Raw genomic sequence first — 27,794 nt, forward strand, 5'->3', positions numbered from 1 at the left:
CACAGTGTTCAGGCAAGGAATATACACATAACAGAGCACACCCACATGTACTAGCTACTGGAAGCCATTTACCTGTCTGTGGTCTCACTTAGGAGAAGTCAATATGAGTCTTCTTTCAGCCAATGGCAACATCTATGTAACCTCAGTCAAATCAGTTCCCCTCATCTATAAAATTGGGATTTCAGTATCCATTCCACCCACCTGATGAAATAGTTAAAAATACCAAATAAAGTCACAGAAGAAAAATTCTTCATAGGCTATAAGTCACTTTTAAAATGTCAAGTGTGCCATTATACATTTTAAAAATTATTTTCTAGAGGATTAACTGAGATCTAACCATATAGGGTATGCTATGCTGATTGCAGCATGGAGTCCGTAATAGACAGACAGGGGAATGATACAATTCAGTAAAACAGGGGTGTTAGATTGTTATTTGGGGCATATTACCAGATATTAAGAGTACAGATAAGATGACTTGCAAAGCTCTTGAAAATTTTGCCACCTCATGCAGAAGAAAGAAAACCCTTAAAATTGGTGTATTAAGGAAAAAAAAAAAAAAACAGATTTGGCTCATTAACCAGATCTATCAGCCACATACCTGAAGGACTGATAATGACTGACCTTTGACAGTTATTAATTCCATAAAATATGGCAATTTTAATTTTTGAAATTTAACTGAGAAATGTGAAAATTAGCTTGCTGTTGATATCATTAGCCAGAGTCCAAAACTAAGATTAACTGATAAATTTATGAAATGAAATAAATTTAGAGTTTTGTTTTTTTCACTACCTATTGGGTACTATTGTTATGGGATCTTTGGGTTGGATCTTTTCTAGCTGGAAACTTCTGTGGCTGTGGCAGCTTTGCCCAAATTCTTGTCCTGCATCCAGGAAGAATGAGGTAGGCAGACAAGTGAAGGGTGAACAAGACAAAGATGAATTGAGTGTTACAGCAGCTCAGAGGAGACCCACAGTGGGTGGCTCCTCTATGTATGCAGGTCCTCCATCCAGTGTTTAGTTCTCAGCAGAGAGGAGGCCCTGGAGAGGGTGGCTCCTCTCTGCAACTGGTTGTTCTGTCATTTCCAGCTATCAGCAGAGACGGTACTCCTCTCTGCAGCTGGTCATCCTGTCATCTCTCTGCCTTCTTCATCTTCTGTTCATCTCATCCTCTGCCCTGCTCTGGCTGAGCCCAGAACCTTTATAGACCTCAGAGGGGAGGAAGTACCTGCTGGGTGGTCCTTGGTAGGTCTGGAAGAGGTACCATGAGTCCCCACTCTTGTCTATGGACTGGCAGCCTGGTCCCCAGCCTTCAGGCCCTCCCTGGCCTGAAGGTGAGGCCTTACTGGGGACCTACCCACTTCTGCCCAGGAATCAATCTGCCACCCACTGCCATTTATGGCCCCTGGGGCTCGACCCTAACCCCTGCTCAGAGATGAGAGTAGGGCCAGCAGCAGAGAGAGGCCAGGCAGCAGGAACAGAGACACCCCTGAGCCTGCAGAGGGTGGGGAGGTTCCCGGGACTCCAAGGATCTAGGCTGCAGAGATGCAGAGATGCCTGGGTCCTGTGCCTGGGAGAACTCCCCAGGCTGCACCCAGGGAGCTCCCACCCTGCTAACTCAGAAGGGGCATGGTTTCTGCTTATCCCCAGCTCCTGCCTACTCCATGGAGCGGGAGGCCCAGAGCTGCAGCTGTGGGTCAGGCGGCTGCAGCTGCACCCAAGAGGGCAGATCCTACCTGCTTCTGGCTGCCTTAAAAGCACAAAGAGGCTGGGACCCACAGCCACAGTTTGGGTGACTGTAGCCTGCCCAGGAGGGCAGGGCTCCTGCCTGCTCCATAGAGCAGGAGGCCTGGGTGTGCAGCCTGGTTTGGGCACCTGCAGCCACTGCCATCACTATGTTTGCTACTTGGGGGACAGGATCATTAGAAGCCCAAACCTCATCATCATGCAATATACCCATGTAACAAAGCTGCACGTCCCCCTGAATCTAAAAAATTTAATTTAATTGAAAAGTTTTATGTTTTCAGTTGCCAAAAAAATTACAAGTGAATATGGCCTAAAGCGTATATCAATAGGAGAAGCTTTACGTTCTGTACTGAACGATCACCCAGAAACAGAGCTGGCACTTATGTTAAATTGGCATCTTCATAAAGGAATGACAGCACCTGATGAACTGGCTATTCAGGCTTTAGAACTTTCTCTGATGGAAGGTGCGTGCAGTACTGCAGGGTAAGTGAATGGGGTCAGAGGATGGGACAGAGGGAGTTAAATCTTTCAAGGAACTGCTCGCTAGTGATTTAAAACACTTACATAGGGCTTAAAGCTCTTATAAAGGGTGTAATCTACTTCTCTCAAACTCTGGGCACCTATATGGTTACATATGTGAATTTTCTGTCAAGCAAAAACTTGGCTTGAATATTCACATGCCACATTAGCAGGCAGGCCCCTTCACTCTCTCCAGCAACCCCTGAGTTGTCCAAAAGCCTTAGACTTTCACACAGGAGGCTGATGTGACTTCCACATTCCAGGAGTGCTTCTCACTGCCCCTTGAAATGATGGAGAAATGGCCCTCCCCCATCCTCTATGTGCTAGTCTAATGGAGATGGTCTATGTCTGGCCCAGCTCTCTGCACAGGTAGCTGGACCTCATCCCTAACACTGCATTTGGACAAGAAAGCTATGCACTTGAGCTGTCTCTTCAGTTTACACTTCTCTCCTCACCTTTGCTCCTCCAGCACAGCCACGAGCCACACGCAATAGTAAAAGCCCTCCCCGTGAAACCTGAGGCCCTGGTCTTGAGCACAGGTCACTGATCTAGAACCCCCCTGATGTACCCAAGATTTTCTATTCGGAGCCTACTTGCCCTTCCTTGTCTGTGACCCATAATTATGTTATTGAACAGTTCTCCTGAGTTCAGTTACTGTGGAGCAGCTTCCGAGGTGTCAGACTTCATCCCCAGAAAAGGCCCCAGGACATACCCAAATTGAGTTACCTCCTCCTTGGTGTTCAGCTTTGCATAGAAAGGACCTCAGTGAGGCAATTGTGGTTGAGTCAAAAAGATTTCATTTCACGTTAATACCAGGACAATCACTGCTCATTCACCCTGAATTTCCCTAATCCTGAGGGTCACTCAAGTGACTCTTCACAGGATAAAGAAGTTGAGCTACTCTTGATTAAATAAACAACAATGGCACCCTCATACATTCTCTATGAAGCCAGCCTAGCCAACAATCCCCTCTGCTGTGGAATTGGAGGCCAGTGCCTAGAGACTCAGCTGTTATCAAAGAAAAACTCCAGTCAAATTAAATTTAAAGGAGTTTAATTAAGCAATGAATAATTTGCAAATCAGGCAGCCCCCAGAATCACAGCAGATTCATAGAGACTCCAGCACAGCCACATGGTGGAAGAAGATTTATAGACAAAAAAGGGAAATGATGTACAGAAATTGGCAGTGAGATACAGAAACAACTGGATTGGTTACAGGTTGATGTTTGCCTTATTTGCACATAGTTAGAACACTTAGCAGTCTATGACTGGTTGAAGTATGGCTGCTGGGATTGACCAGGACTCAGTTACTGTTACAGGCGCATACTCCTAAGCTAGGTTATGGTTCATCTATAAGAACTCAAATATAGAACTACGGCCATATTTAGTTTGCTTAACAGCCGGAAAGCACTGGGGAAGGGCATCCTGTGACTTAGGCCAAACTAAACTTACTATGAACATCAGCCAGCATGCCCAGCTTGCCCCCACCTCACAGGGAGTTTCCTGATCTTGGGGACCACTCCTCCTAGAAGCTATAAACAGCCTTTTTTTTCCCCCTTCTCTCAGTTTGATAGTCACAATCTCATCTCAATCTATTGAACTAGTTTAAATTCTTGTAATTTCTGCTCACAGGCATGCATCATGGGTCCTGATGGAATGATTCCCACCCAAATAATATAGGACCACTCTCACCAACTCTCCCACAGCTGCGCTCCCAGCCTCCTCACAGAGCATTTACTATAAAAAGCAAGCGTAGAACACACTTTTTTTCATATTGGCTTATCTCTTACTAAAATACTACTTCTTGAGCATTTAATAGGTACCAGGCCCTACTCTAGTTGCTTTACATACCTGATCTCCAATCTTTAAAACAACTCTAAGGGCTAAATATCATTTCCTCTCAGAAAGTTCAAACCGGGTTTTAAATCTAAAGTTATCTGCCTCTAAAGCCTATACTCTTTCATGTTTAGATTAATAGCACCAATTGAACACGATGTTCAAGTTACTATGAGTGTTTTCTCTCAAATTCTGCCAAAATCCATATTCAGCAGACTGAGTGTAGAAATTCAGAGCTCTCTCCTACCCCCACCTTCTGAACTGTGTTTGGATGTGTCCTGCCCACCTCATGGCTCTTGGCCTGACTGAGATTAAAGATGCAGAAATGAAGAAGGCAAAGCGTGAGGAAGATAAATTGAGTAACGTAAAGAAAAGCATGGGGATACTAATAAAGAGAAGACAGAAAGGAAGTACAAGAGAAAAAGAAATGTAGAAAGTTTTATTTTCATGTTTTTCCTTGTTAGTGTTGTCATTGATGGATATCCTGTAACTAAACATCAAATGAATCTCTTGGAAGCCAGGTCAATCATTCCCATGGTCATCTTCGAATTGAGTGTGCCTTCCAAGGAGATTTTCAAAAGATTGCTCCTAGAAAAAGAAAATGAACAAAGGTAACGTACACGATGAAGACAACAAAAAAGGAATAAACTTTAATAATGCAGGGAGGAAAAGTATTTTTTAATGGCTTTTTCCATTCCTTCTGTTTCTCTATTAGGTTGCCTTATCCATTGCACAATAGTGCACAAATTATAGCTGTCAAGAATGTAAAGTACCGCAAAAATATTGGTGAGATTAGGCAATATTATCAAGAACAGCATCAGAACTGGTATGTGATTGATGGATTTCACAGCAAATGGTGGGTATGGAATGAAGTCGTTAAGAATGTTCAAATGGTGAATAAATACATGCAGATATACCTGGGAAGAATAAAAGCAGGTAAGAAAACATTTTTTAAAGTAGAATAAAATATTCAAGTGTAAACATGCCTGACTCATGTAACTCATGTTACTATAATTCATTCCATTTGAACATGAGTCAGGCATGACTTAATCAGTATTTTAGATGTATAGTATTATCCAATTATTGTGATGCTATGGTCTGAATATTTGTATCACCCAAAATTCATGTGCTGAAACCGAATCCCCAGTGTAATAGGATTAAGAAGTAGGGCCTTTAGCAAGTGGTTAGGTCATGAGGACTTGCCCTTAAGAATGTGACTAGTACCTTTATAGAAGAGGTTTGAGGGAGCCTGCTTGTCCCTTCCACGTGAAAATACAGTAAGAGAGCACCATCTATGAGGAACAGTGCCTTGCCAAACACCAAATTTTCTGGTACTTTGATTCTGGATTTCCCAGTCTCCAAAACTGTGAGCACTAAATCCCTGTTGTTTGTTAATTACCCAGTCTGTAGCATTTGGTTATAGCAGCCAAACTAGACTCTGATACGTGGGCATGTTTGCTCTAATAAATGACTGCTGCTATCCAAGCTATCATTTATTGAATGCCTGTGTGAATCTAGGACATAAAAATAATGCATGATCTCTCACTAAAAGGGTGTATAGTATTTGGCATAGTAAGAAGCTATTTTTCAGAATGCGTGGAGTAGTTATATGGGACTATGATTGCAAAGTGACATTAGGCAAAATTTTATTTGGAATCTAGAATTAAAATTATTTTTACTATTTACACTATTATAGTATGATGCAAATGTTGAGTCCATAAGAAAACTAAACTTGCACATTAAAGTGTTTTTATAGAGATTGGGGGGGTGCGGTCTTACTTTGTTTCCCAGGCTGGTCTCAAACTCCTGGCTTCAAGTGAGCCTCCCATCTCAGCCTCCCAGCTGTCTTCATACCTATAAACTCAGCTGAGTTTATAGGTGTGAGCCACCACGCCCAGCAGCATCCTTCATTTTATCCAGCAATTCTAATCAGGAGATACCACCTGTGGACAAGTCAGGACGGTCAAATTGGGCAGAGGGGAGAAACTAACCTGCAGGATGGTGGGAGCAGAAGCCCTCAGTAGATCCTGGGAAACCACTCGTGTTGGGATGGACCTTCAAAATGTCCCCAAAGTGAGGGGAGGGTCCAGGCTTTGTATTCTCTGCACCCCCACATTGGCCTGTCGTTGCCGAAGGCCACCCCTGGAGGGAGTGTAACTTATATAAACCATGACAAAGGGGCAATTTCCAGTCCGGCTGTGAGCCATCAGCGCCATGATGCCCAGCAGCTGTGGGATGAGTGTGTCAACCCTGCAGAAGGAACTGAAGATCCACTGCATGATTACAGTGCCTGCCTCTGCCACAGTTTCATCTCAGTGAAGTTGGCCTGTTCTCTTCTGCTTCAGCGCCCACCTGATCATCTAGCCTGTACCTGATTGTTTGAATTTAGTTTTGATTTCTTCATGCTCTGCTTCCTTTGTGTACTGTTCAAATGATCCTCCCCTACCAGGAGGCCAAGGTTTACTCTGATCAATGAGATGATGCAAGGCTGGGGTGAGAGGATTAAAGAGATTTCTCCTGCCACATTCCAGAAGAGGGTACATAGATATTGCCAGGTGTCATCAAGAGTATCCCAATATTTAGAAAAAGAGACATTTGGGTGTCTTTTGAGATTTGAAGTCACATGATCCTAAATTACCTTGGCAGAATTGGTGAGATTCAGTACATGTAAGCTAAAGAGCAACCTAGGAATAGATAGTATTAGAATACTATAGCACCACATAGTATAATATATTTTATATGATAATACTATATACCTTAATAATGCTATATATTATTGTACCATAGTACTAAATATTATAGTACCACTATAGTATCATAGTAGTGTAATATTCTTTGTAGAAAATCAATATTGGGGCTTCTTAGCCTTTTCATCTGTGTCATAAGCAACCTCAGACAGAATAGTGTTTTTGTCATCTATTGTTGTGTAACAAATTTGTCCAAAACTTAGCAACTGAAAATAACACAAACACACACATACAGAGTTTCTGTGGGTCAGAAATCTGGACACAGTTTAGCTGGGTAGTCTCTCACAAGGCTACAGTTAAGGTGTCAGCCAGGACTATGGCTTAACTGGGAAAGAGCCCACTGCCATGCTCACGAGCGTGATGTTGGTAAGATTCTGTTCCTTGAGTGTTACTGGACTGAGTACCTCAGTTCCTTGCTGGCTGCTATTGGCCAGAGGCCACCCTCGGTTCCTTACCATGTGAACCTCTCCAAAATGGCAGCTTTCTTTATCAAGTGAACAACCTGAAAAGGCAAGAAAGAGTGTCCATCCTTTGTAATTGTTTTACTTAGGGCTGCTGTAACAAACTGCCACAAACTGTGTGGCTTAAACAACAAAAATGTATTGTCTCACAGTTTTGGTGACTACAAGTCCAAAATCAAGGTGTTGGCAGGGCCATGCTCTGTCTGAAGTTTCTAGGGGAGGATCTATTCCATGCCTTTCTCTTAATTTCTAGTGTTGCCAGCAATCCTCGGCATTCCTGGGCCTATAGACACATCACTCCAGTCTCTGCCTCTGTCATCACATGGCATTCTCTATGTGTGTGTCTTTGTGTCTTCACATGTCATTCTCATTTCTGTGTCTGTCTGTGTGTATTTCTCTAACCCTATTTCCGAATAAGGTCATATTCATAGGTATTGGGAGTACTTCAACATATCTTTTTGGGAAACATAATTCAGGCTATAATGGTAAACTAATCTTAGAAGTGACATCCCCTCACTTTTGCTATATTCTGTTTATTAGAAGCAGGATACTCAGTCCACTCCACACATGGGGGAGGAGATTACACGAAGACATGAACACCATAAGGCAGGGATCAAGAATACCACTAGAGTCACATAAGATCAGTCCACCCTGTGGCTTTCAGTGATACACACGATATGATGATATGGTGACGGAATTCACAATCAGATTTATGTTCAGATTAATCAGGCAGTTGGGAATGTTAAATAACAATAATTTTATGTGGTAAGGTATGGTAAGGTTCAAAGTCACTTTGTTTTAAGGCCAAATAATGCTCCCCTAGGAAGCCTTCTGTTAACTCTGTGCAAGAGGCACAAAGACATTCAGGAGATCCCACACAGCTGACTCTCAGCTCTTCAGAGAAGACCAGAACCTAATGATAAGGTCAGGATTCATTAGTGGCTGATGTCCTTTCTTCTGGGATTCAGAAGTCAAGTTGGGCCTTCTTTTTTGTTGAGATGAAGTCTCACTCTGTTGCCCAGGCTGGAGTGCGGTGGTGTAATATCAGCTCACTGCAACCTCTACCTCCTGGGTTCAAGCGATCCTCTTGCCTCAGCTTGCCAAATAGCTGGGATTACAGGCATGCGCCACCACACCTGGCCAATTTTTGCATTTTTAGTAGAGACGGGGTTTCACCATGTTGGCCAGGATGGTCTCGATCTCCTGACCTCATGATCCACCCGCCTCGGCCTCCCAAAGTGCTGGAATTACAGGCATGAGTCACGAGTTGGGGTTTCTAATTGACCTGATAAGTCTTTGATGCTACCATTTGGAAAATACTGTCACTTTATCAGTTTATGTCCTAAAGACCTTGTTGGGAGTAGTGCTGATGCCACACTGATAATTCTTTGCTTTCAAGAGATGAATGGAGGATGAGAGCCAATAAGGCAATGGTTTTAAATGTCTGCTTTATTGAAGGAGGGCTGTGATTGCTTAAAGGAATGCCAGTTAATAAAGATTCCTTCATTTTGTGTATGTTCCTTTCCCTCTCCCCGACTCCCTGTTTAAAAGCAAAATTGTGGAGAGATTGCATAACGGAAATCTCTTTGGGCATGGTTTCCCAACCATCTCCTTTTCAGGATTACATCTGGCCTTTTGAAGAGATAGAAATGGTAGTTGGTATCAGGGAACATCATCTCCCAGACTCCCACAGCCTCTGTCCCAGTAGAGGCAGGCAGATCAGTGAGGCAGTCATGTGACATGACACAGTTCCACACCTCTGGCCTGAGATTCCAAAATCCAAAAACCTCTAAAAATCTCAAGTTTATTTACAAATCATTTGAGGGCAAAACTTGACATGAGCTGACATATGGCTATTTCCAGTCTTTTTATGAAATCCCATAAGTGGGAAAGGGTCATCCTATTTGGTTGGGGAAATTTCATCTTATAGATTACAGGGTGCTGCTCCAGACTCTGTGAGAATGTGATGTACCTCTTCCCTCCCCTCAACTCCCCTCCCATCCCCTCTTTTCAAGACAGGGTCTCACTCTTGCCCAGGCTGGAGTGCAGTGGCTTAATGCAGCCTCCACCTCTCAAGCTCAAGAGATCCTCCCACTTCAGCCTCTTGAGGAGCTGGGACTACAGGCATGTGCCACCACAACAGGCTAATTTTTGTAGTCTTTGTAGAGACAGGCATGTGCCACCACAATAGGCTAAATTTTGTAGTCTTTGTAGTCTTTGCCCAAGCTGGTCTTGAACTCCTGGGCTCAAGCAATCCATCCACCTCAGCCTCCCAAAGTGCTGCGATTATAGGCGTTAGCCACCACATCTGGCTGAGTGCAATGTATTTCTAAAATCTAAAATATTCTGAATTGTCCAACATATCTGGCCCCAGGTGTTTTAGATGAGGGATTACAGTTCTGTAATAGTATATTTAGATAGATCATTTCTATCCTAACAAAAACACCATGATTTATGCTTCATAATTTTATAGTTAATTTGGGTCCTTCCTAGGCATAATCTTTAAAAAAAGGTAAAACTTTTCTGTGGTAAAAGGATAGCTAATAAAATATACTGACTATAATAAGTACACTCATAATAACTAAAATGTATTTAAAAGTAATTTTATTTTCTTTAACATCTCATATTGCTTTCAAGTCCCCATTCCAGTGGAGTATTAGAGAGAAAACTCTCTTTTGTTATGTGTGTACTTACATTTTTGTTCTGGGTAAGCATAGAGAGAAAACTCAATCTTGTTCATTAAAGGAACTTGGGCACTTTCTTTTTAAAATCTACTCTTTAAAGCCAATCACTTTTGGATAAATGTTTGTTTCCTTCTCTTGGGTGGCATCTGGGCACAGGGAGAAGTTTGTGTGAGTAACATCATGTCAACAAACTATATGCACTTACTGAAATCTAGCCCATAGGTTTTTTAATATAGCAGATTTATAAATGTGTGTGTATGTACACATGTATAAATTTTGTGTGTGTATCATATATGTAGTCTATAATGGCTAAGAACTAAAACAGCCAAAACATTCATCAATAGATAAATGGTTGAGTAAACTACATGTATGTTTATACAGTGGAATATCATGCATCAGTTAAAAAGAATTAGGTAAATTGGCCAGGTACGGTGGCTCACACCTGTAATCCCAACACTGTGGGAGGCTGAGGCGGGTGGATCATCTGAAGCCAGGAGTTCAAGACCAGCCTGGCCAGCATGGCGAAACTCTATCTCTACTAAAAGTACAAAAAATTAGTCAGCCATGAGCACACCTGTAATCCTAGCTACTTGGGAGTCTGAGACACAAGAATCACTTGAACCTGGGAAGTGGAGGTTGCAGTGAGCCAAGATCACACCACTGCACTCCAGCCTGGGCAACAAAGCGAGACTCCGTCTTAAGGGAAAAAAAAAAAAAGAATTAGGTAAATTGTATAAACTTATAAGAAAAGATTTCAAAGACCATAACTGACTGACAAAAGCAAGTTGCAGAATAATGTTTATAGTATGGTGGCACAAGCATACTACATGCAAAAAAAAGTACATATGTGGATGTATAGAAAAAAGACTGCAAAAGATACAAATCCAACAGTGATGGTTACCTCTCAGGTTAAGTATTGGATGGACATGATGGAGATGTGAATAGTAACTTTTACTTTTTACTCTATTGTTTGGAATTTTATAATGTGTATGTATTTGCAGAGTGCTGTGTAATTAAAATTATTTTAATTTTAAAATCATTGTGTTTTCTATGAAAAATGTATACATAATAATAGTTAATATGTTAATAATAGGAAAAGCTGCCTGCATTGACAAGTTATGTATCACACCTCAAGAGCTGCTTTCTCGCCTGGGAGAATTTGGACAGTTCTGTCCTGTCAGCCTGGCAGAATCCCAGGAATTATTTGATTGCTCTGCAACTGACTCCTTGGAATTTGCAGCAGAGTTCAGAGGGCACTACTATAAAATGAGTTCTCAGGAAAAACTGAATGTAAGTTTGTCTCTAACTCCAAATATTTACTAAGGAAAGAAAATGTCTTATATTCGAATTCATCAATAGGAAGGGATAGGTGCCCAGAAACGTGGGACCAGGGGCCCCATTACTGGAACCTGTGACTCTGGGACCAGTGAGGCAACTCAGTGGTAAGCTCCAAAACTGCATCCCAGGACATATTTTGAAACATTGCAGGAGTCCAGGGTCAATGATGGGCCGTTGGCCTGGGCCAGCCTAACAGGCAGGGAGAGCCAACAGTGAGCCCCATCAATGGAAGAGATGCTGAACACCAAGGGCTCAACCCACAGGGGATCCAGGAGATTCAGCTCCCAGGGTTGCCGAAGGGAATCAGAGTTGCTAGAAGTGAAGCAAGAGCTGATGTATGCCTCCTGCGCTTTATTCTTTTTTCTATCACTAGAACTCTTTATGTACCTTATATTTCTGCTTAGTGGAATAGAATATGGAATTCTTCTCATAATGTCCATAATTTGATGATTTTTTTTTTTTTTTTGAGGCGGAGTTTCGCTCGTTACCCAGGCTGGAGTGCAATGGCGCGATCTCGGCTCATCGCAACCTCTGCCTCCCGGATTCAGGCAATTCTCCTGCCTCAGCCTCCTGAGTAGCTGGGATTACAGGCACGCGCCACCATGCCCAGCTAATTTTTTGTATTTTTAGTAGAGACGGGGTTTCACCATGTTGACCAGGATGGTCTCGATCTCTTGACCTCGTGATCCACCCGCCTCGGCCTCCCAAAGTGCTAGGATTACAGGCTTGAGCCACCGCGCCCGGCAATTTGATGATTTTAAAAGATTTATAGTTGAAAACAATGAAAACAAATCAGATGCCTCTGAGCATTTTATTTCCTTGGAGAATTAGCATTGTTGTTCCCTTTATTATGAGATATTTATTTCTTCCTGCTTAATGGTAATCATAGAATTTTTAAAACTGGAAGTGACATTAAAGGCCATGTATCTGGTCCACCCCCTCCATTTTACAGAGCGATTCCTGAAGCTGGAGAAGTTAACTCACCTGCCAAAGGCACCCAACTGGTTAATTACACAGCAGGACAGGAAGACGGGCTGGCAGGGGTCTGCTCTCTCCAGCGCCTGTCGTATAGCAGGAGCACAAGTATTTTTTGTAGGAATGAATAAATGAGTGACTGAGATGAGGGTAAACCTTGGATGTGATCACTTGGGAATATTCCTATAGGGAACTTCCAGTCAGAGAAGAGGTTCTCACAGTTTGAAGAACAGCAGAATGCTGCTACTGAAAATGGGGAGGGTGCAGGAGAGCCTCAGTGGCCTTCTGATTGGAATAGCATTCCTGGTTTAAATCATCTTGCTACTGAAATTCTTTTTTAATAGAAATTCTTGGAGAACCCAGAATTGTACGTGCCTCCCTTAGCACCTCATCCACTCCCATCTGCTGACATGATCCCCAAAAGGCTGACTCTGTCAGAGCTGAAGAGTCGATTTCCTAAGTGTGCAGAGCTCCAGGGATACTGTCCAGTGACCTATCAGGATGGAAAACAAAGGCAAGTCCTGGCCTTCGTGGAAGTATAGAATGATATTGCTACTCCGAAGAAGTGGTTCATTCAACAATCTTAACATTTTGGTCAAAAGGTTGCTCTTATTTAATTGGAAAAATATTCTTTTTCTTCCTTGAGCTACACAGGTAGAAAGATAAAATACTTTTGAAATTTTATTTATACAATACTGCACATTAATTTTCCAATAGACGTTTTGTTTTGTTTTTTGGTCTTCCAGATATGAAGCCCTAGTACGTGGTAGCATTAACTGTGCTTTAGAATATCGTAATCGTATATATATTTGTGAGAATAAAGAAAAACTCCAGAAATTTTTGAGGTGAGACTATTCACTAAATCATGGATATTTACTGAAAATTTTCTGTGTTGCATGCAACATTCTGGGAACTGGGGAGGGGTGTGTGTGTGTGTGTGTGTGTGTGTGTGTGTGTGTACAAGGACTGGTCCCTGTTCCAGGGACTGGTCCCTTACCCAAAGCCATCCAGGGTAAGATGGACTTTGAGTGCCTGATAATTACAGAATAGGATGGCCTTTAGGGTGGGGAAATGCCTGGAATCAGACCAAAGAATCAGAATCAAATTTTCTCTGGAGTCAGACTATTACTAAAGTGTGGATCATGGGTTGGAGGCAAGACTACCAGGTCTAACTGAATTCTGTGTTGGTGTAAGATTATGATAAGGAGTGGGAGTTGGCAAGTTGAAGGGAAAGAGGGACATGTTCCAAGCAGAGGGACCAACAACAAACCTGGCCTAGGGTCTTCCTGAGCTGCAGGAATTTCAGCATAGCTGGATGCGATGTGGAGAGGGACCGAGTGAAGGCGAGGCTGGAGGTGAGGGGCAGGGTCAGAGTGAAGAAGGTCAAGTAAGACCATTACGAAGCATTTGCGGTTTCATGGACTCACATGGTATACATGGTTTGTGTCCTCATAGTGATCCTGAAGGCAATCCGATTTTAAGTGAGGCCAGTGTAAGAATCAAATTTGCTCTGGAGTCAGACCACTACTAAAGTGTAGATTATGGGTTGGATGCAGGAGTACCAGTGATGAGGCTACTAGAATGATCTTGTCTGAAATACGATGGCATGTTTGAGCTCACCACAGTTATGTGGGGAAGGCAGCGGGCTTGGGACCACAGCCTGAGAAACACCAATGCAGGAATGCCAGAAGAGCTTGTGAGGGAGACTGAGAAAGATGAACTACAGAGACATGAAAGGAGAGCCGAGATGAGGAGGGTTGAGGGAGGAGAGGGGAGGGATGGTGCGGCAACAGGTTTAAATCCTGCTCAGAAGTCAAGCAAGACAAGGGCTGAAAAGCGTTTGAGATTTAAGGTATAGCAGGTCATTGGTAATCTTGCCAAGAATGGTTTTGTCCAGTGACATGAGAGGAAGTCAACTACAGAGCTCCAAGGAGCAGATGAGAGCTGTGGAAACTGAGATCTTGCCCATAGTCCAGAGGTTACAAGCAAACACAGATACCAACAGCAGCTAGGAGGCGAGGGATGGAGGCAAGCAGGCTGGGTGTGAAGACACAGGAGTTGGGGGCCTGCTGCACACTGGACTGCACACGGCCGGCTGAAGGGACCAGCAGCTGCCCATCTCCTGCTGGAATAATCTGGAAAGCACATTGCTGTTTAAATTATTCAGATTCCTAAACATCCATGTTTGATTCAAATTTAAAAATAAAATACATGTGCATCAAATCCCATCTGCAGATAAAATTTGTGTGGTACCTTGCAATCTCTAGTGAAGCCACTGTTTGAAGAAGTTTAATTGTAAAAAGAGAAAAGATGTTCATTTCTGGAAGGCATGCATATAGGATTTAAGGAGTAAAGGTGGTTTTTCTTTTTTTTTTAAATGGGGATTATGAAGATGTTTAAATGCACATGCATGGGAAGGACCCAATAAAGAAGAAAATAGCAAAGATGCCAGGGCAGGGAGCCAGCAGCTGCTGTAGTAAGATGCCTGGAGAGAGGGTGTGGTGAGACCAAGGGGCCTGGTCTCAGATGGGAGGCACTTCCTCCACAGGAAGAGAACATGTGGGTGGCTCTGCTTGTGATGGGCTGAGGAAGTCCCATCCCGATGGCTTCTCTGAGTATAGCATGGAATCTGCCTGGGGCAAGGGGGCATTTGGAAGAGTCAGAAGTTTGAGGAAAATAAAGTTTTATATAATTACTGTGAAAAATGAGAAAACTGAGAGTAGGTGAGTAGGGCTGGGTACCCAGTTGACGTGAGTAGCTGTGCACTTCCTGGAGCCCCAGCCTTCCCACTTGTGTCATTTTCTCCAGTGCAGAAAAACAAGTAGTGAACTTTATCTTCTAATAGTCTCTTGTCTATTCCTATCTATACACACTGAGTATAACTGTGAGCATCCATCTAATGAACTTTGTGTTCTTAGGTCGCCACTGAAATACTGGGAACAGAAGCTTCCATACAAGCTTCCTCCGTTAAGGGAACCAATACTTCTTACTAGTCTTCCTTTGCCTGGATATCTGGAACAGGTTCTTTTACTTAATTTTCTGTCATATATGTTAGAAGAATACAAATGATTTCTTCTTTTTAACACTAATTTTCATTTTGAGAACAATCAAATTCAAGGCAGAGTTTTCTGATTTTAAGCTGCAAATTCACTCAGCCTATTTTGTTTATGTGTAGTGTTTAAAATAAAATCTGTGAGAATCCCCTGCTTCCATAGCTAATTCTGAAATATCTGCACCAAAGTAAAGAGAAAGTAGATCATCACAAAATTGTTTCCATTTGAATTATATATATGTAGTTTGGTTCTTACTTTTGAATTTCAGTGCCTGTGAAACTTTTTCATGATTTGGAATGTGCAGATTCAGTCTGGGAGAGAGTCGTTCACTCACTACTAGAAAGAGTGGAGTTACAGTGACACAACCAAACCAAAAAGCCCATATTTTGCCCCACATCCAGATAAAGTCAGTTTTATTTACTCTTATTTATTTATCCTATTTGTTATATTTTATTTATCCAAGTATAATTTTTTAAGAATAGCAAAACTTAGCAGCAGCCAACAACTATCTTTACTATTTTATTTTTACTATTTTTAAAGCTTTTTTTAAAAATATATTTTATTGAACTTTAGGTTCTGGGGTACATGTGTAAAACATGCAGGATTGTTGCATAGGTACATACATGGCAATGTGGTTTGCTGCCTCCATACCCCGGCACCTATATCTGGCATTTCTTCCCATGTTATCCCTCCCCAACCTCCCTACCCCCTGTCCCTCCCCTACTCCCCTACAACAGACCCCAGTGTGTGATGCTTCTCTCCCTGTGTCCATGTGTTCTCATTGTTCAACACCTGCCTATGAGTGAGAACATGCGGTGTTTGATTTTCTGTTCTTGTGTCAGTGTGCTGAGAATGATGGTTTCCAGATTCATCCATGTCCCTACAAAGGACACGAACTCATTGTTTTTTATGGCTGCATAGTATTCCATGGTGTATATGTGCCTATTTTTAAAGCTTTTTAAAATTCTACAAAATAAATGCCTAGAGCACAATTTCAAACCTTTGTCAGTAATTCTTAACCACTCTGATTTTTTCAACTTGCATATAAGGTTAGCCTTCAGTCTGGTTTAACATCAAAATGCCAGATAAAGCCCACCCAGAGAGGAGTATTCTCATGAAGGCCAAATTTTATCAGGAGGGCCTCATTACCTTCTGGGCTCTGGAATCTTGCCAGCACTGACTACTGTGGTCTCTGGAATTCCTTGTTAGGTGGCCATGGGTCCTCAGAGTGGGAGGCAGTCTGGCCATTTCTGAGAATGGAAACAGATGTGGGCCAAGATAACGCAAAGCCCAGGGTCCCCTTTTTCTTCTCTTTTTGTTATAAAAAATGTCAAACATATAAAAATAGAGAGACTTGTGTAATTAAGCCCATACGCCTATCCATCGCCCAGCTGGCACTAAGCCAGTTTGTAATTTTTGTTTTTCCTAATCAAGCATATTTTTATTTCTTTGCTGTCGGCTAACTAGTCATCTAACCATATTTATAAGCCCTATCCCCACTCCAGGAGGCTATTTGAGGCAAAGAAATAATATTTGCCTCTTTATCTATTGGCACTAAGAAAAGAAACCAAACTCAAGTATGTATGTAATTTGAATTGTCCCCTCCCTGCAGGGTATTGCAACTTCTCTAATTAAAGCAATGAATTCAGCAGGATGTTTAAAGCCCAAGTTCCCCTTCTTAAGTATAAGGAGATCTGCACTACTCTATATAGCACTTCATCTAAAAGGTATGTCTTTTTGAATGATTTACTACTCAGAATGAATTTAACATTAATGGTAGTATAAATGATGAATAGGATTGTTAAACTGAGTTGCCTGCTTTGTTAGAGAGAGTGGTGTGTGTGTGTGTGTGTGTGTGTTAGTAGCAAATACAATACAGGGCAAATATTTTAAATAAAATATCAAAGTTAAATTTCTAGTTTTCAAAGTAAGGACTATGAGTAATATAGTGAGCTCTCAATAATCCATGCCATAAAGAAGGGTGAATACAGGCAGTTATGACCTAAAACAGAATACTCTCCAGGTTTTATTTGGGATTTGGATATCTTCTCAACCATAACTACGTACCTAACTGAAATACACATCCAGGTTGCCTTCTCTTTCATTTAATGACTCACTACCTAGCAGAAATTATTCACAGTTCTGTGAAATTTTCTACAGCATTTAATCCCAAAGGTTCTGAATATACAAGAAAAAAGTATAAGAAGAAGATGGAGCAGTTTATGGAAAGATGTGAACTCATAACATACCTGGGTGCCAAGATGACCAGAAAATACAAGGAACCTCAGTTCAGAGCCATTGACTTTGATCATAAGTTACAGACCTTTCTCTCTCTCAAAAATATAGACCCAATTAATGGGTAATTTACTTAGGTGACAGCAACCTGAATCTCAAGAGTTACCTGAAAGTGACAGAGGGAAACTGATAGAATTTTGAAAATCTGGGCCTCTCAGAAGTACTTTTGCTACCTGAGCAACATACCATGGCTAGCAGACTTCACATGAACTCAAAGGTCTGCCAGCCAGTAAGGAGCACGCTTATATAAACATAAGTTTTAATACAATTTTAAAATGTGTTGCTCTTTGCCTGAACTTTGATGATTTAACAAAATAGACATTCCATTTATAATTCCATATAGAAAATTTAAGTAACTCATTTAGTAAATATATTATTTTCCTTTTTAACATTTTCAGTAGAAAAGCCAGTGTCTGTTAAAATTACTCATTAAATGTTAGAAAGTTTTAAGAAACACAATTAACATTGTTATAAATGAAACCAAAATATGGGTTATACATTTTACATAAGAAACTGTGGACTTTGTGAACATAAAATACTATCATTTTCCCAAAAAAATAAATGGATTTTGCAACAACTGGCTCGCTGCCTCTTTTCTTTTTCTTAAGTATTCATTGCAGCATGCTTTATACCTCATTTTATAATTAGAAATTACCTGGAATTTTAAGAAGGATGAAAGAAATCTAGAGTCATTATATATGATGTTTATCAAAAAGTATATGCTAGAGGAAAACTTACTAAATTGAATTTAATGAGATTGTTAAAATAAGATCAATTTTCAGCAGCAATATAAAAAGATCTGGAATGTGAAACGCAAGATTGACTCTTAAAAAATAAAAAATATGACCATTAACTGTATAATCTTGGGTAAATTTCTCTGAGCTTTCATTTCTTAATCTCCACAACAGATGGTTTAGCTCTTTGATCCCTATAAATTCAGTAATGTTACTTAAAAACTAGAAGCCAAGAAGTGAAAAAAAAAAAAAAAACTAGAAGCCTTTTTTATATATCTTTGCATTATATATTTTATAATAAAATGATTTTTAAACAAAAGTTAGAAGCCTATTGCCAAAGTTAGGATAAATGTCAAAAGCCTTTACTTCTTCAGGAGACTGTGAGTTGCCAATAGCTACCAAGTTTTGCTGGCAACTTAAGCCCCTCCCCATTTTTGTTCCTTGTCCATTTCTATTAATGCCTGTAATTTACCATCTTTCTATCACCAACTGCAATCTACTGGCTTTTTCATTCTTAACAAGATGTAAATGTTCTTAGGTCTTTTCAGCCTATGGGTGTTATGAGTTTGCTTTAGCAGTTAAACCCAAACTTTATTGCTTCAGTGTCCCTGCCTTTATGAAGGGCAGCAGTCCCTGCAAGATACCACCAAGTGTTTCTTGGGGTCTCCAGGGTGTCCTATGTGGTCCCACTGCACATCCTCTGGGGATGAAGTTCTCTAGTACGGCTTCACCCTGAGAACTCTACAAACCCAAAGATGCTGCCTTCTGAGCTCTAACATCTCATGCATCATTGTTCCGGAGCTGCTGAATTCTGCACAAAACTAGGGCAAATGGCCTTTCTCTTCCCTTAGTAGAAAGAAGCTCTGTCCCTGAGCTGAGCTGGCAACCAAAAACCATGTGATTCTCCCTTTTCACCTCTCTCTCCATAGAGGCTCTTCCTCTGAGCAAATCTATACAGCAGAGTGTAGCAGGTAGTAGCAGTGGGAAAGAAGTGAGGAGTCAAATTTCCTAGAGTAGCCTCTAGCGCTGGACATTCCAGGTCCCTACCACTCACATGCAACTACAGTTAGCTACACTTGGGACCTTATTTAGAATAACTACTGGCACAGCTACCATTTCCCAGCTGTTTTCTATGTGGCTAGAGAGTGTGCTAGTGGCTTTTTACGCATTATCTCATTCTTACACATGAAAAGAGCTTCCTACCCAAGATCACATAAGTTGTATCCAGATTCAGACCCTGATCTGCATAACTACAGAGTCTTGCTCTTACCCTTCCCACTTCCTGCATTGTAAGCACATCTTGGAAACCACCATCACAGTGTCATTGTTCTTTAGTGTCAGTAGTGTCCTTCGTGTGTGTGTGTGTGTGTGTGAGCGTACTTCAGAGTACAAGAAAAATACAGACGACACTTGGGAAAGTCTTCTTGTTGGAGCCTGAGAACCACTCCCACTTCAGGCCCAATCCATATGGCACTCACACCCATTATGTTTGCTTTCCTTCTCAGGGGAGCACGTCATGTTTTCCATGTCAAGGGGTCTGTGTCCCTAACAAGGCAGAACAGCATTTCTGCAATAAGAACATGTATCCTTTTAAAACCTCTTATTCAAATTCTGCTTTTGTTTAGAAATTATGCTTGCATATTATTATAAATAATCCATTAACTAGCATCCCAAATATGATGAAAGAATATTTTGAATGGTTATCCAGGGACTCTTAAACCTTCACTGTGTGAAACAGTAACAGAGTGGGTGTCCAGGCCACGGTGCTCACTGAGGCTCACAGAGACTCCTTTTTACCCACCCCTATCCTCCAGCTGCTGCCCCAACGTTGAGTGCTTCAGGAAGAGACTGAGGCAGTGCAGCTTTGAAGGCAAGGGAAACTCCAACCAGCCTATGCCTCTCCATGACTTGTCTATGTGTCATTTTCACAGCAACAATAACTTCACTCAGGTTGGAGAAGCAGTCTCCATTTGACAGATCCTAAATCAAACAGTATATGAAATGTGGAAAAGTAGGAAAAGAATTTTGGAATACTTCCTTTCCTTCTTTTTTTTTTAATGGTTACACTCAGATCCACACTGAGTAGATATGCTATATTTGACCATTCCTATTGCTGGCCTGTGTACTGTTGTACTATATTTTAAAATGCTATGTTGAGGTTGGACACAGTGGCTCATGCTTATAATCCCAGCACTTTGGGAGGCCAAGGTGGGAAGATGCTTGAGCTCAGGAGTTTGAGACGAGATGAGCCTGGGCAACATAGTGAGACTATCTCTACAAAAGTTTTAAAAATAAATAAATAAAATAATATGTTGAATCTTTCTCTCTTATATTTAGGATCATTTGCCTGATAAAAATTCTAAGAAATAAAATTGCTGGGTTAAAGGGCATGAATATTCTTAGATGGATATTCACAATTCATATTACCAAGCAACTTTCCAAAATAGTTATAGCAATTCATACTGCTTCCAGGAGCACCGAGGAGCACCAATTTTAGTATTTTTTAACAATCATGTGGCTATAATCTTCATAGTTTTTTTCTTTAATAAGTGAAAAGCAGAACCTTGCTGCTTCAATCTGAACTAACAGTGAGATTTAAAAGTTGTTCTGCATGAGTTCTTTATGTACTATAGACATCAACCTTTTGTAGTAAATATATTCTATTTTTTAGGTACTACATAAAACCTGTTCATCATACCTTTCTGATTTTTTTTTTTTTTTTTATGAGATAGAATCTCGTTTTGTTGCCAGGCTGGAGTGCAGTGGCTCGTTCTGAGCTCACCGCCACCTCCGCCTCCTGGGTTCAACTGATTCTTTTGCCTCAGCCTCCCTTAGTAGCTGGGACTACAGGCACATACCACCATGCCCAGCTAATTTTTGTATTTTTAATAGAGACATGGTTTCACCATGTTGGCCAGGATGGTCTTGGTCTCTTGACCTCATGACCTGCCTGCCGTTGCACCTGGCCCAGAGTTTCACTCGTTTCCCAAACTGAGTGCAATGGCATGATCTTGGCTCACTGCAGCTTCTGCCTCCCAGGTTCAAGTGATTCTCCTGCCTCAGCCTCCTGAATAGCTGGTATTATAGGTGCGTGCCACCACACCTAGCTAATTTTTTGTAATTTAATAGAAACAGGTTTCACCATGTTAGCCAGGCTGGTCTTGAACTCCTGACCTCAGGTGATCCCCTTGCCTCAGCCTCCCAAAGTGCTGGGATTACAGGTGTGAGCCACTGCGCCTGGCCGATTTTTTTATTTTTAGTAGAGACGGGGTTTCACCATGTTGGCCAGGCTGATTTTTAATAGTTTTCTAAGCTCTGGAAATTCTTCAATCTTTAGAGATGGAATATTCCATTCTGTTTTCTTCTACTTATTCACTTATTTGTGAATAAGTAGATATTATATATATATATAATATTTATATTTTTATATATATTTATATATATATTTTAAAATATATATATATTTTTTAAATATATATATTAAATTATTTAAGCCTTCTAGAATTTATTTCAGGATACAGTGTGAACTGTGGTTTTAAATTCTTCAAAACTCAAAGTACAGTAATAAATACTATCATTTTTAAACATTTTCAATTATATATTTTTCATTTTTTTCTCAATTCATTTGATAATTTGTTTAATTCAGGTAATTCATTAAAATTTCACAAATTTAGTGGTGAAGGGGAGGGAGTTCAGAACAGGATAGGAACAAGAGAGAGATTTTACACATGAATGACTTCAGTTGTGTTTTTGTTTTGTTTTGTTTTTTCTTTTTTTCTCTCCTCCTCCTCCTCCCTCCTTCTCCTCCTCCTCCCTCCTTCTCCTCCTCCTCTTCTTCTTCTTCTTTCTTCTTTCTTCCTCTTCTTCTTCTTCAACAAATGAAGACCTGGGTAAAAAAAATATCTACAAAGCCTGAGAGCCCTTAACTATGGTTGGTTCTGGGAAGAATTCTCAGAGGGAGTGACATCTGAATTAAATGGACCTTTTAGAATCAAAGCATGTAAAAATTAGAAAAATAAGTCCAATTTGAGATCATAACCTGGGCTGAAAGGCATTCCAAGAATTAATTTGTGAGCACATGTATTTACCAAACCTGTGAGAGGCATGTTGAAGAGTGCTTAGCATACACAAGCATGTGTATATTTACAAGAATTCTACCAGTCTACATACAGTAGGAGATTAACATATTAGCAGATACACTCCCTGTCCTTGTGTAGTACAGGACACATGGGATCTGGAAATTGGAGCACTACTGGATTAGTACTGTAAAATCCCCCTAAAGATGCACTATTGGCATTGAACATTGACAATTATCCTTCGGTTCTCCTCAAATCCCTTTAAGTCATAATGAGCCTTGGACTATAGTTCCTTTCAGCTACAGTTATCAGCCAACCATCCCAGGCCACACAAATATTTTTTATGCTCTTCATCATGACAAAGGACTTCCACTAACCTTTAATTGCCAGATGATCATAATCCTCTCCTTCCGCCGATCTGCCAGGTTCTCCACTGACATAGTACAACCTGGAAGTCAGTCAGCACAGGGCTTTGATAATGAAGTCCATGAGTTCCTGTAGCCTCTCAAGGCAAAAAAAAAAAAAAAAAAAAAAAAAGGAGAAAAGAGTGGAGACTGGATTTGGAGAAGATAGCCCTTTTATCAATATTCACTCTGTAACTGATCTTACTTACAGTTTATAATCTATGCTCTGATAACTCCATTATTAATATCTCAATTTTGTTCTCAGCTCTGAACTCCAGATTGTTACCTATGACTGCCTACTATACTTTGTTATCTAGTTAACATTTCGAATTTGGTATGTCCACCCCATACTTATTATCCAACCCAACTTCTCTTCCTCCAGATCAGTTAATGGTAACACTGTACCTTCTGTTGATTTAGCCCCAAACCCAGGAGTTAATCTTGATTGCATTGTTGCCGTCACTCCCCACATCCATTCTCAGCAAGTCCTGTCAGAAAGACTTATCCCCCAAATCTACCTCGAATATGGGCTCTTCTCACATTTTACACTGCTGTCACCGTCATCTCCATGCCTCCACTCATGTCCCTCTAGGATCTACTCTTCATCTAGCAGCTGGAGTAATTTTTGAATACATAAGTCAGATTCAACAGTCCTTTTGAAAAATCTTCCAGTGGTCTCCTATTTCAGTTAAAATAAAATCCAAACTCCTTTTCCTTGGCATAAAAGACTACATGATCTGGCTCTCCCTACCTTTTCAACATCCTCTCCATCTTTTCCTTTGTTCTTTTTTCTTTTCTTTTTTTTTTCTTTTTTTTTTTCTTTTTGAGACAGAGTCTTGCTCTGTCCCCCAGGCTAGAGTGTAATAGCATGATCTCAGGTCACTGCAACCTCTGCCTCCTGGGTTCAAGCGATTCTCATGCCTCAACTTCCCAAGTAGGTGTGCCACCACACCCAGCTAATTTTTATATTTTTAGTAGAGATGGGGTTTTGCCATGTTGGCCATGCTGGTCTCAAACTCCTGGCCTCAAGTGATCCACCTGCCTCGGCCTCCCAAAGTGCTGGGATTACAGGCATGAGCCACCGCACCCAACCTGGCATTGACCAATAACTTTTAAATGCCATTTTCCTCTACAGCATTTGAAATATGTGCTCTATTTGTACCAATTAAGTGGCTGTCCCTGACTCTTTCACCATGTGTATGTAAAGCCTCAAGGTAATCAGTAGCTGTACCCTTAAAACACTGGAATACGGATAACCAGTTTCCCATCTTACATTGTATTTTCATTCAAGATTTTAGATCTACTTTATTTGTTTACTCTTCGAATTAGACATGATTTTGCACAATCAATGTTTGTTTAGATTTCCCTCATACTTACTTTCTCTCTCTCTTTTTTTTTTTTTTTTTTTCTTACAACTCCTTCTTATATCTCAGACTTTCCTCTTGGTGTTATTTTCCTTTCTATGGTATGGGTTTGTTGGAGGTTAATACTTTTATTGTTTGTTTGACCAAAATTGTTTGTCTTTGTCTATGATAATTGTAGTGTATAAAAAAAAATCCTAGGTGAATTTTGAAAGTATCATTTCACCAACCTCTGGCTTCTACTGTTGCTGTTGAGAAACCAGCTGTATCTATAAAAGAAAACCAGTTATGGTTTTCTTTTATTGGTACAGTCATGCATTGCTTAATGACAGGGATATGTTCTGAGAAATGTATCATTAGGTGATTTCATCACTGTGCAAACACCACTGAGTGAATTTACACAAACCTAGATGGGATAGTCTACTACACGCCTAGGCTATATGGTACAACCTATTGCTCCTACACTATGAACCTGTACAAAATGTTATTGTACTGAGTACTGTAAGCAGCTGTAACTCAATAGTATTTGTGTATCTAAACATATCAAAACATAAGAAAGACACTTAAAATACAGTATGCTGTTGGCTCATGCTTATAATCCTAGTACTTCAGGAGCCCTAGGTGGGCAGAGCACTTGAGCCCAGGAGTTCAAGACCAGCCTGGACAACATGGCAAAACCTCATCTCTACAAAAAAATACCCCCCTCCAAAAAAATTGGTAGCGGAGTGTGGTAACGTGTGTCTGTAGTCACAACTACTCAGGAGGCTAAGATGGGAGCATCACCTGAGCCCAGAAGGTAGAGGTTATAGTGAGCTGAGATCATGCCACTGCACTCCAGCCTGAGCAGCAGAGTGGGATTTTGTCTCAAAACAAAACAGTTTAAAAGATCAAAAAAAAAAAAAAAAAAAAAGTACACCTGTATAGGGCACTTACCATGAATGGAGTTTACAGGAATAGAAGTTGCTCAAGAGTCAGCTAGTGAGTGGTGAGTGAATGTGAAGGCCTAGGACATGGCTGTACACTACTGGAGATGCTATAAACATCGTACACTCTTCACACTAAATTTATATGAAAAAATTCTTTTTTGGCTAGGCATAGGTGGCTCATGCCTGTAATCCCAGCTTGGGAGGCTGGGGCCAGCATTTATTTTTTTTAACTGGGTGTCCTGTGTCTTTATTTGTGAAATCTGTCAACTCTCCACTCCATCTGCTGCCATACCGCCCCTCACTCACTGTGCTCCAGCCACACAGTCTTTGCTGTTCCTCAGATGCGTCTTCCTAGTCTCAGAGCTTTTTATGCTTGCTTTTCTCTTGCCTAGAACATTCTTATTCCAGATCTTCCCCAGCTGTCTCCGTGTCATTCAGATCTCAGCTCAAATGTCACCCTATCCTGATTTCAGTTCCCTGTCAGTCTTCATCATCATTCTTTATAAAATTTAACACTTTCTGAAACTATAATATTCATTTTCTTGTCTATTTGTCCTGTCTCCCCTTCGTAGAATGTAAACTTCATGAGAGCAAAGGCCTTGTTAGTTGCTGTATCCTCAACACCTGATGCCAATGTCTGGCACTTAGTAGGCACTCAATAAATATTTGTTAGATGAATGTATGTCACCCTAAATCCTGTTCTGCAAGATTTAAAGTTAAGAAGACCTGTTAGGGCCTTCTTAACTCTTAACCTGTGAAGGCCTGTAACTGGCCTTAACAACAACAAAAGTTTTGAAAAAGTCAATATGGATCCAAAACAAAATTGCCTTGAAAAAAGGGCTAGTCTGTGTTGTGGGTGGCTGATGCTGGAAGATCCTCCAGACTGAGTTTTCCTTCACAGGGTTGTGCTCCAGTGAGCACTGACTGAATGAGGAAATGGGAGTACCAGGCTTACCTTGGCACTGAGTCATCTTATGCCATTGAGGACCTCTGGAGGGCCAGTGTTTTGGCTGCAACCCTTGTAGCAGCAAGAAACAATGAGGCAGCTAACTTCCTGCTGGTATGCAGAAGTCAGGGAGTGTTCCCCATCCCACTTGTACCCCCACAAATCCAGAGGATTTAGAAACAATTCAAGATGAAAGAGAAACCTCCAAGAAGGAGCACATGTGCCTTAAGCTAGTTTTAATAAAAACTAGTAACAATGTAAGCTCCAGGTTGCTAATCACACCTCCAGGTTCAAAATCAGGGAGGCTATAGATGGCATGTTGGGAATCTGGAAATGGGCAGAAAAATAAATAATAAGTAATTAAGTGTTGGCGAAGAGAGAGAAAATGCCGAAACAAATGGATGGAAGCAGGTGGGGAGTAGATTTGGATTGGGCTTGTAGACCATATTAAGAAGCTTTGACTTTATCCAGAGAGCATGTGGGAGCCACATGGATTCTAAGCCAAAGAGTGACTCTAGGCTCCGGATCTCATATGCGCTTGGAGAGATCCTTTGTACTCCTGCGCATTAAAGGGAACAAAACTGCAGCTGAAACCAGTTAGAAACCCTTAACAGTCTATTGAAGAAAGATGATCTAAGTCTGAATAACAATAATTTTAATCATAGCAGATGAATTAAACCAGGCACTTCCTAAGCCCATTACATACTTAATCTTGTTTATGCAACAGCAACCCTACCAAAGTGACACTAGTATTAAAATCTCCAAAAAGGTAAAGAAGTTGTGAGGGTAAGTAATTTGCCCAAGATCTCTCAGAACCCAGGTTTCTCCAACTGCAATGCTCTCTTCAGTCCCTTGGACTAAGGCATCGGGAGTGGGGAGGAAAAGGAGGCAGATGTGAAAAACATTTAGGAGATAAGTAATAGTTATTATATTAGCACTAGATAATGATGATGGTGATGATGACGACAATGATGACAGTAAAGGCGATTTCATGCCTTTACACATACAATAACATCAGATTCAGTGTCAAAGAAGTGGTAACATTGATTAAGGTATTGGCGTCAAGCTAACAGTTTAATACGATATAAAACTTCCCAAAGTGCGGGGTCACAACGGCTCTCCTGTCCATTGCCCCCTATTCGCCGAAAAGGTCTCTCCTGCCTGGGCTCCCGGGCGGTGCCATCCGCCGGGCGCCGGCTCGCGCCCCGCCCCGCCCCCCGCGCCCCGCCCCGGCCCACACCCCGCCGCCTGCCACCGTCCCTCCACCGATGCTGCGCCCCGCCTCACCCCACCTCGCCCCACCCCGCCCCGCGCCAGCCCTCAGGCCCGGGCCTGCTATCTAGCCTCGCCCCGCCCCCCGACCCAGACTGCCGTCGTTCCCCGCCTCGCCCCTCCCCGCCCCGCCGCGGCCCCTGGCCTCCGACCCGCTATCCCGCCCCGCCTCGGCCTGCCCCGCCCCGCCCCGCCCCGCCCCGCCCCGCCCCGCCCCGCCCCGCAGCTCTGGTGTGCCCCGCCTCCTGGGGGGGGGGGCGCCTGCGGGCCACGTGGTCCGGCGTCCGCGCGCAAGCGGCTCTGGGCGCTGCGCTTCCGGGTTGGCCGTGGCTTCGTCGGCGGCGCAGGGGCAGAAGCCGGAGCGGCGCAGAAGCACCAGAGGCTGGCCGGGTGGAGCGGAGGGCCAGCGGGGCCCGGCGCGGGTCT

The 27,794-nt window shown here is 41.8% G+C and overlaps 1 protein-coding gene across 1 annotated transcript in view; it reads left to right on the top strand.

The window, feature by feature from the left end:
- The window catches only part of AK9 (adenylate kinase 9), a 218,214-nt gene extending 200,165 nt beyond the window's left edge, over window positions 1–18,049 (top strand). Inside the window, exons 32-40 of the mRNA XM_012438434.2 lie at window positions 2,024–2,225; window positions 4,561–4,707; window positions 4,812–5,032; window positions 11,082–11,278; window positions 12,646–12,815; window positions 13,048–13,146; window positions 15,220–15,322; window positions 16,967–17,081; window positions 17,515–18,049. Coding sequence (XP_012293857.2) covers window positions 2,024–2,225; window positions 4,561–4,707; window positions 4,812–5,032; window positions 11,082–11,278; window positions 12,646–12,815; window positions 13,048–13,146; window positions 15,220–15,322; window positions 16,967–17,081; window positions 17,515–17,717 — 1,457 coding nt within the window. The 3' untranslated portion in view covers window positions 17,718–18,049. The remainder of the gene's footprint in view (window positions 1–2,023; window positions 2,226–4,560; window positions 4,708–4,811; window positions 5,033–11,081; window positions 11,279–12,645; window positions 12,816–13,047; window positions 13,147–15,219; window positions 15,323–16,966; window positions 17,082–17,514) is intronic.
- The last annotated feature ends 9,745 nt before the right edge of the window (window positions 18,050–27,794 follow it).

Source organism: Aotus nancymaae, unplaced genomic scaffold (genome assembly GCF_030222135.1).
Source record: "Aotus nancymaae isolate 86718 unplaced genomic scaffold, 86718_ANA_hifiasm-v0.15.2.pri h1tg000040l, whole genome shotgun sequence".
In the NCBI taxonomy this organism is placed as follows: Eukaryota; Metazoa; Chordata; class Mammalia; order Primates; family Aotidae; genus Aotus; species Aotus nancymaae.